Raw genomic sequence first — 10,000 nt, forward strand, 5'->3', positions numbered from 1 at the left:
ATATGTAAATCGTTGTATGAGATACTGCTACAGAAAAATATAATTATTAATTAAATGCCAGCCTTAAACATTGAAATTACAGAACATAAGCAAATGACTGAATTGCAAGAGTGAACACGGAATAACAGAACATCAGATATATAAGTTACAGAGCATGAAATGATTAAAGAAGCGTGCTATGAAAAATAATGCATAAGAAATACAATGTCTGTTAAAATGCAAAGAATAGAGAAATACTGACACGAAAAGTGCAAAGATATTTAGCAAAATGATGCAATTACATTAAAAGATGAATAAATCAAAAGGACGGAGATTAAAGGATGATGTTACGTCGAAAGAACTAACAATATTGTAATTAATGAGACCAATCTGAAGAAGCATCCACAGGAAACATCTCAAAGATGCTTACCAAGGAGGGTTCCGTCCTCATCTGTAATCACAATCTTCTTCAGACCATCGCAGTCCATGTCGACGCAATCGGATGGATTTACTCGGCCAAGATTCGGTCTGTTACAGATGTGGAAATAAAAATCGCATCAGTCTTCTTCTCTGAGTTATTGAAAATATGTCGGATACTAAAAGTGCTAAATCACCAACTGATGTAAACCTTTCATTTTCCTTCCTTCAAAATGCATTACTAATGATATTAAGATTTCGTTTACAGAGAAAGCTGAGTAAGATCTTGCTGAAATGAGAATGGATGAAAACTACAAGAGAGAAAGCAATTGGAGCCAAAAGGAGCCCGTAAGGAATCTTGAGCAAAGACTGAAGAACTAATCTGCTGGTATATATCAGGCTGTTTGGTTAAGATTATGCTGGCCTTATACTAGCACAGGCCTTTGCTCAAGTGTTTATATACATTAATACAGACGATCTCAACTGTACTACAATTAGCCGACGACCACCGGAGATCTCGACGATGACATCCGAAAACGCAATATCTCTCACATCGGCGAAATATCTCAGAATTTTATGTAGGTTATAACATTGTTAAGATTTCACAGTACTGAATCATATTTCGATGTTATGATGACATATGCCATGAATGTGACATGTCTTGTTAGTTCTGCTGTTGACTGTGATGGAGGTATGACCTAATGGAGCACGTCATCAAATTTGACAACTCTGTTACGATTTACCACAATTGATGGTGATTTAGTCATTAGTAACACAAGGTGGAGACCTTTAATCACAGATGTGTGACCCTGGCTTAAGACATGGATATAGGATGTCTATCAAACATTAGTCTCAAAAACGACCTAGAACGATAAAACGGTCATTTAAAATTTGACAGACTTATACACGATTATTATTATTATTATTATTATTATTATTATTATTATTATTATTATTATTATTACAAGCTAAGCTATAACGATACTTAGAAAAGCAAGATACTATAAGTCCAAATGCTCCAACGGGGAAAAATGGCCCAGCGAGGAAAGGAAACGAGGAAATAAACAAACTACAAGATAGGTAATAAATAATCAAAATAAAATATTTTAAGAATAGTAACACCATTAAATTAGATCTCCATATACTATATAAACTATAAAACACTTCAAAAAACAAGAGAAAGAAAAAAGATAGAATAGAGTGCCCGAGTGTACGCTCAAGCAAGAGAACACTAATACAAGAGAGTGAAAGGCCATAGTACAGGGGCTATGGCACTACCCAAGACTAGAGAGCAAAGGTTTGATTTTGGAGTGTCCTTCTCCTAGAAGAGCTACTTACCAAAGCTAAAAAGTGTCTTCTACCCTTACCAAGAGGAAAATAGCCACTAAACAATTACTGTAGATTGCAGTAGTTAACCCTTGAGCTAAGAAGAATTGTTTGGTAATCTCAAGTGTTGTCAAGTGTATGAGAACAGAAGAGAATGTGGAAGGAATAGGCCAGACTATTCTGTGTATGTGTAGGCAAAGACAAAATGAACCGTAACTAGGTAGAGGGATCCAATAAAGTACTGTCTGGTCAGTCATAGGACCCAATAACTCTCTAGTGGTAGTATCTCAACGGGTGGATGGTGCCCTGGCCAACCTACTACCAAGATAAAACGTTGTAAAGTTATTACGGAATAAATTATTTATATAAATGCAAATTGAATAAATATCAACTCATACAAGAAAGATTTCCCATTTTCAGAGCACCACTTAATGATAAATTTTGCCCACTTAACCAAGAATTATTATAAAGAGTGAATGTTTTAATTTCTTATCCGATACTTCAACAAAAGGGAAATTCCAGCAAGAGGAAGGCTTACTATGAACATAATGTTTTCTTAGAGGTGGCTGCTACTATTAACTTTAGGTTTGTTTAATATAGGATTAATATATAAAGAAAACTTACGTCTATGATAGCTTCCAATTAAACTATTCTATATTCTTCTAGATCTCTTAATATTTTTTACATATAAATAATCTCATTAAATTTTTTTCACTTAAGCAGATCATTGTCATTCAAAATTTACTGAGAAATGTTTCCAGAATAGTTACACATTTACAGAATGAAGACTAAATCTGGAAGGGCCAGCATCTAAGAACCACTACAGCCGGATTTTGAGTCTTAGCAATGAACTCAAAGATGAAGTTGAGTGTTACCTGTTCCTATAACCTGGAATGTACGATGTTGTAATAAAGACCATGCAACTTGCTGACCATCTTTGCCAAGGCGAGAGTGAGAAGGAAGACCGTCTTAAGCATCAAGTCACGGTCTGATGATTGACATAGTGGTTCATAAGGTGTTTCTTTCAGAGATTGTACTAAATGGACTATGTTCCAAGGAGGTGGTCTAACTTCTAGCTGAGGTCAGGTATGCTAGAAACTCAATTTGAGGAGGGACAATTCCATCAAAAAGGAAGAGTTAACTCCGCTTACTTCTGTCATGGTCGAGCTGAGACTAAGCAGGTCTTTCCTCCCCAAGCTACTAAACCTTAGTGGATAAACCACTCCACCAGATCGGATTTGAATGTCTAACCATTCTTTTCGTTATTTATGGCAAAAAGCCTATGTGAGGGAAGTGATGTTGTATACCTCCAAGTGAGGGGTAATAGGGCGACGGCTGATCAAGGTGAATTTCTGAGTGAGGTTGTATGACTAGCTCTGGAGAGGATAAAACATTTCTCTTGATATCTCTGCAGGAAAGAATAGTTCTGGGTGTTATTCTGCCTGTTGCCACTGCTGTGCTATCATGGTCATCAATTGCTCTGTCGATGCCCTTTTATGAATGAGTCTGCTCCTCAGACAGAAGGGGAAGGAGTGCCTAATCATTCCATTGTTTATTGGAGGACCTCTAATAGGGGTACCTGGTTACCCCGTACTGGTTAACAGTACTTCAGAACATTCCAGATATGAGATATCCTGAGACTTCCACCAGGGTCAAGATTTAGATGGCTAACTGAGGGAGAGAAAGGTCCCTCAATGCCCACTATCCAAGTACACTTGGTCAAAATGGTCGCAAAGAACGTCCCTGATGGGTGAACGCCAGATTGGGGTTTAAGTCCCGCTCAAACTTGTTAGTTTCTTTGGTCGCTGCAATCTCACCATCCTTGTGAGCTAAGGATGGGGGATTTAGGGGAGCCTATAGGTCTATCTGCTGAGTCATCAGCAGTCATTCCCTGGCCCTCCTTGGTCCTAGCTTAGGTGGAGAGGGGGCTTGGGCACTGATCATATGTATATATGGTCAGTCTCTAGGGCATCGTCCTTCTTGATAGGGCAATGTCACTGTCCCTTGCCTCTGCCATTCATGAGTGCTTTTAAGCCTTTAAATAAAGTAGAAAGGAGTTGTTTCACGGCCAACTCCATCTTCTAGCACCTAGACGGACAGTGGTCATGCAAAGAATATCTTAGACTGTGTGTGCTATGGCGTTCCAAGAATACCCTTGTCTGGTTATACTACCACAAATGTGCTTTGATAAAAACACTATGGTGTGACGAGAAGGGAGTAATTGGAATCATATTATAGAGGAAAATGGAGTTGCTTCATGTCCAACTCCATCTTCTGGCACCTAGACGGACAGTGGTTGTGCAAAGAATATCTTTGTGTGTGCTAAGACGTTCCAAGAATACCCTTGTCTGGGTATTCTACCACCATTATGCTTTCATAAAAACATTATGGTGTGACAGGAAGGGAGTAATTGGAAGAGACTAAGAGCCAGCAACATTACGTTCTAATCTAAGAAGACTTGTGTGGCACTGCCGATACATGTTGGAACATAGATCAGAGGCCATGTGTCACGACAGGTAAGCTATACTGGTGCCAAAGAACTCTGATGTTCAATTAGCCCAGCAGGCACAGCCATCTCTCATGAGAAAGCTGCAATCTGCTTCCCAGATTATTTACCTTTCTGAACACCATAGGACTGGCAAAGCTTGCTTACCAGAATGCATTAAATATCACAGGAGGTTGGGCTAAAGATAAATAGAAGAAAGACAGAGATGATGAGAACGGGATATGGAATGGAAGATGAAATATCATTGAAAGGGGAAAGGATTAATGAGGTGGATTAATTTAAATATTCAGGAACTATGGTCTCTACTACAGGGTCTTTAGAATTGAAGTTTAATTGAAGATTGATAAAGGCAAATCCCGCATTGGCTAAGTTAAGTAAAATATGGAAATCAAATCGCATGAAATTACATATAAAAATGCTGCTATTCATCAGTTTAGTGAGATTGGTTTTACTGTATGGACATGAGGCAAAGTATGACAATAAAACAGTATCAAACATATTTTTTAGTTTGGTAACAAAGCCCATAGATGAATATTGGGAGTTAAATGGCAGGACAGGATTACGAATGAAACTATAAAAGAGATTACTTGAGTGCCATATGTGGAAGATCATAGTGAGGAGTAAATGGAGATGGTTTGGGCTTGCTCCGTGCGCTCCCCAAGAGAGATAAGTTTACCAAACTTTCAATTGGGCTCTAGAATAGTTGGAAGACCCAGGCCTACATGGCTGAGGACTATGAAGCGTGAAGTAAGAGATGATGAATGGAGAAGTATTGAATTGAAAGCTCAAGATAGACACGACTGGCAAAATCGAACCGAGGCCCTTTCCGTCAATAGGCATGGGAGGAGATAACGATAAAATATGCCATTTCTCATGGAGGTTGCAGGGATTAATTCTAGAAGTTTTATACTGAAAAAACGTAAAAAAAAAACATAAAGGTTGACACAGTGTCGGTGAAACATCTCCACTGAGTCTGCTAGAATTTAACCACTCATCAAAGAGACGAGGAAGGCGGTCTGTATTAGCATTGACCCCGGTTGCAACTAGACTGAACATTCTTGTGAACACTTGAGGGGTTGAGCATAGGCAAGAGCCTCTCACCCCGTACTTACAAATCTGAAAGGGTGACTTTAGGTATATCCTTGGAGGATAACCTTCAGTGATACAATGATTACCAGCGGTCAAAGTCACTAAATGAGACATTCTGTAGCATCCTTCCCAGGTAAGAAAGGTAAGAGTGATGAATGCTATGCCATTGACTTCCCTCCCAGCCAGCACCACCTGGGAATTGTCTTTTGACAAACCCCGAAGAGTTGGGTGGTTCAATTAAGAGGAACAAGGATTATTTGACTCTCAATTAAAAGAACAATTCATATCTGAGTGCCTGAGACCACCAAGAGGTTGCTTAACAAGAAAACATTTCAAGTCAATTACTGTCGAGATGTGCGATAGGTTGCAAGCAACTGTCTCTGTGATGGGTACCCCAGGGCAGAACAAAGATATGGATGTGGCTGAATGGTTTGTTGTGTCCAATAATCAAGTGAAAAACATTGATAAACCTTCGCAAACGAGATGTTCTCCCTGATGACAGGTATCACTTATGACATAGATGAAGGAAGAGCCCACTTGAGGGCAGTCTACCTTTGTCAAAGTAGGAGGGTCATGGATAACGTGATTTACCCCGAGGAATACAGCCATTGACTGAGAAAGAGACCTCATAATGTATTGAAACTTGGTTCCAATTTGTTTAGTTCCTGGCATCAAATGGCATGAAACCATGGACATCCTTCGAGAATGATAGACTATTAGTAGGTTCTGTATAATGGTAGGTAGTCCTTGATACTCCTCACAGGCATGCATTCGCCTGCCGGGTTTAGCACACGCAACTGGCAAAGGGAGCAGCCATCGTCATCAGTATTAGCTTGCTTGCTCGTATGCCGGTGTGTCAAATCGTAACTTTCCTGGCCCAGGGAAGTACTCATACAAGAACTTGAGCATCATAAACTCGTTTCCAAGTGTGAACACACCAAAGTAGCTTCTGGAGTCGCTTGTGGGGAATAATGTGTGTGCTACAAAATACAGCATCATTGCTCAAAAGTAAATGATCGTTGACTAGCCAAAGCATTGTAAACGAGTTCATGGACATGTGTACACCTATGAGGTGTTAGTGAAGTGATCAGACCTTTATTGGTAGTAGGCACTTGGACAAGTGACCCTGTAAGCAAATACTTGTTTTCTATCATTCGAAAATATTAGCTTGAGCGGATTCCATCCCATCAGGAATAGAGGCTTATGGGAATAACCTAAAAGGATTATGTATCACAAGACCATCCTGCACTGAGGGGATGACAGGGTGAAGTGGAGATCATAAGGGAACAGAGGCCGATACCATGTGAGGGCCCCGATGAGCTCTCTATCCTGTAGGGAGGAGAGGACTGAGATAATAACCCTGCCGGATTATGTTTCACGAGACTTGTCTCTCAAGACTTGTTGTGACAAAGGGCCACAATAGTGGAATGTGGCAGTCCCCAGGCATTCCCATCTTCGATAGAATACCCAGGGGATTGTTTCGCTGTAGGTTTCCACCTCCCTGGCGAGATCTGGCAATCATAAAGGCAAGACCTCATGTGCAACCGCAGTAGTTTGGACCAGAACCTCACTAAGGGGTGTTGGCGAGCAACCGTAGTTGCACAGGCCTCACCAGGGAGAGGAGCTCGCCTGCGCACCTTGCTAACGCTTAGTGTCTGAGTGAGCTCTCTCATGAATAGGAAAGGTGTTGCTAGCGCTCTGTGTTCCAGCAGTTCATCGTCAACGAAAGAAGCTCTCCCATGCATCTCACTAACGCTTAATGTCTGGATGGACTCTATCTCATGAAAAAGGGTAGAGGTATTGCCAGCACTCAACATTTGAGTAAACCATCATCTGCGAGAGTTTTTTTGAACATGCATGAGATGAACACTATTCAACACTTTCTGAGGAGGTTGTCGAGTAACCTTCTATGCTCCTGCATTGGGAGGCATGGGTAAGACTGAAACATGTTTTCTGTGTGCTAACGCACAGCAAGTATATATAACAAAATTCCAAGAGCTTTATTGTGCCCTAAGGACACGATGGTGAAAGGCAGCAGACGCAAGCGTTCAGGAGGTAAAACCATCTGCGGCAATAACCCTGAAGGGTTATAGCTCACAGGACTCATTGTGGCACGATGGAACATGCGACCGCAAAAGGTCTGCAGGTACCAACAACTGCGGCAATAGCCCAGAAGGACTATAGCTCACTAGATTTGTGACCCTGGGGACATAATGTAAGAGTCAGAGACTACAAGTGGTTGGCCAGCATCACCCTCTGAGGCAATAACCCAGAAGGGTTATGGCTGATAAGATTTGCTGTGCCCTGGGGGCATGATGGGAGAGGCAGCGGCGACAAGCGGTTAGCAGGCATCACAATCTGGGTGCTCTGAAGAGCTGGAACACGGCCCAACACTTGTTCCAAACTTCCAAGGCGGGAACCTCCACAGGTGAGGAGGGCCTTGTTCATGGACAAGAGAGGCACTCTACACCGGGTGGAAAAGCTGTGCTTCAAACACCATGGGCCCTCAGCGCTCTGTCTGAGGGCAGTTTGCATAATCATTAAGCCTGGAAGACTAACCGAAGTAAGCTTTCAGGTTACCCTCATACTCCTGCATTAGGAGGCACGAGAGAGAAAACCCAGACTGGTAATTCCAAAGAGCCCCAGTTACAACTGATCTTGCTCAAGCAGCTTCTGGGTCACGCTTGTACTCCAGCATTAGAAGTCTCGAGCGAGAAAAGCTAGACTGATAACTCTGAGGAGCACTTGTTACAACTGCTCTCGTTCAAGGAGCTTCTAGGTTACCCTCGTACTCCAGCATTAGGAGACACGAGAGAGAACTCCAAGACTAGTAACTCTGAGCAGTGATGGTTGCAAGTGCTCTCATTCGTATGCCAGAGCTGTAAGAATGAAGGGAGCAGATACAGAGATAGAGCTGCAACTAAGGGCACAAAAAGCTCTGTTAGTGCATTACCTCCAGAGTTTCAGAAAGGACGACTGTGGTCAATCCTTAGGGAGGCAAGAGTGCATTCCTGCTGTGCCCCAAAACTGTACTATTCTCGAAAACCATTTCTTAGACTGGAGACTCGAAAGCCCAAAGGAAGGCAGGAGTTGCTAGGAGAGACTCGGTCAGTAGTGGACGCTGTTAGCTCACTAAGGGAAGTGACGGTCTCCACACCTGAGGGTTGTTTGGGGGTCAAGCAGCCATCACTCTTACTCAACCATCTTTCGGAGAAAAACGAGTGAGCAAAGTCAGAGTAGAGGGATTGAGCCCATGAGAAAAAAGTCGAGACTTCTTGACCTTCGAGGAAACTATCCCCAAAGGAGAAGAATCCCTTTAGATTTCTTCCTTCGTCTACCGATCCTCACCCACTGGGAGAATGGCTACTGTCGACATTTGTTACAAGAAGAGTCCTACGAGCAAAAGAGAGGCCTCTGCAAGCAGGACAAAGGTAATGTGGATCGGTCTCTACGTTGATATGAAAGTGTCCTTCATGGCCAGGACAAGCCTGCAAGACTAGATCCCTGAAACCCAAGAACTTCTTGAAAGAGCAAAGTCAAGCCAGTTTGTTAATGGGAGAGAGAGATGGAGTGCATACAGTCTTCCAAGCAAAAAACAAGAGTGACGTCATATCACCGGTATGTGTGTATGAGCGGGGTGGCTGATCTGGCTCCCCTCGCTACCCTCTACAAACATCCCTTCTTACTAGTGGTGGGTGGTTATACCTCGCTATAAGTCTTATGGCTAGTTTCCAGCTTTGCTGAAACCATATTCCCTATAAAGAGTGAAATGGTTTGCATTGAGTGTTGGAACAGGTGAAATTTATCATGATGAATTACAGGATTAAAAAAGCTTTCTACTATAATAACCGTCACAAAAATGACAAGAAAAAAAGAAAATTGCTAAAAGAATGAATAAAATTCTCTCCTTACGTTTGCATGAATATATAATTATCAGAAGGTGTGTTGATGAAAGAGAGCCCATTCGTGAAGATAGGATGGATACCATCGTCACCTGCAGGATTTGTGATCAAGGCCACATCAATGCCACAGGATCGAGCGCCAAAGTTAGCGAAAACAGTGTTCTTTATGAACATACCACCATGTAGTGCTGGGTAGCTTGTAACAGCGGAGAAACTTTTCTTGGGTGCCACTGTAAACAAAATGAAAAAGTTTCAATTATTTGGTTACAAAATCATTCTTATAGATAAATATTAATTCCAGTGGATACGCCTTAGATATCATGCATGTGTAAACCTATTACAGCTTCAAAAAGGACGCAGATTACAGATAATATGATCTCATTAATCATCAAGCTACTTTATTAAGACCCTCTAGCTATTTAGTTGAGATAATTAGGTTGTGCTCTTATGAATATCAAAATATTCACTATATTATTATTCATGATAATTAGTATAGGCCACAGGCTATGCTTATCAACTTCAAATCGTTCCACTTATAATAATCAAATCTCATCTTTACTGCATCCAGACAAAAGCACAGGAGAGTGAGTTGCCTGATGTCCATATCGAGCTCAGATCCAAATTAAGGAAAAAAGGGGGAACTGTATGGGGGTAAAACCGACACCAGGAGAGAATTCCAAATCTTAGAATCCTTGTGCAATATCGCCCTCACAATTAGGTGACGACACGAAAGACGCGAAGACGATTCCAGAATGTCCTCCGTTGAGTCCGCCGTGCCAAA

At 41.6% G+C, this 10,000-nt stretch overlaps 1 protein-coding gene across 1 annotated transcript in view; it reads right to left on the reverse strand.

Annotated features, from left to right (window-relative positions):
- LOC137659104 (fibrocystin-L-like) overlaps positions 1–10,000 on the reverse strand; it is a 194,302-nt gene that overhangs the window by 20,988 nt on the left and 163,314 nt on the right. Inside the window, exons 66-68 of the mRNA XM_068394184.1 lie at positions 9,932–10,000; positions 9,230–9,449; positions 410–507 (exon numbers count right to left, since the gene is read on the reverse strand). The exon at positions 9,932–10,000 is cut by the window's right edge and continues 184 nt beyond it. Coding sequence (XP_068250285.1) covers positions 410–507; positions 9,230–9,449; positions 9,932–10,000 — 387 coding nt within the window. The remainder of the gene's footprint in view (positions 1–409; positions 508–9,229; positions 9,450–9,931) is intronic.

The sequence above is a fragment of the Palaemon carinicauda genome, chromosome 19 (assembly GCF_036898095.1).
Source record: "Palaemon carinicauda isolate YSFRI2023 chromosome 19, ASM3689809v2, whole genome shotgun sequence".
NCBI classification, from domain to species: domain Eukaryota; kingdom Metazoa; phylum Arthropoda; class Malacostraca; order Decapoda; family Palaemonidae; genus Palaemon; species Palaemon carinicauda.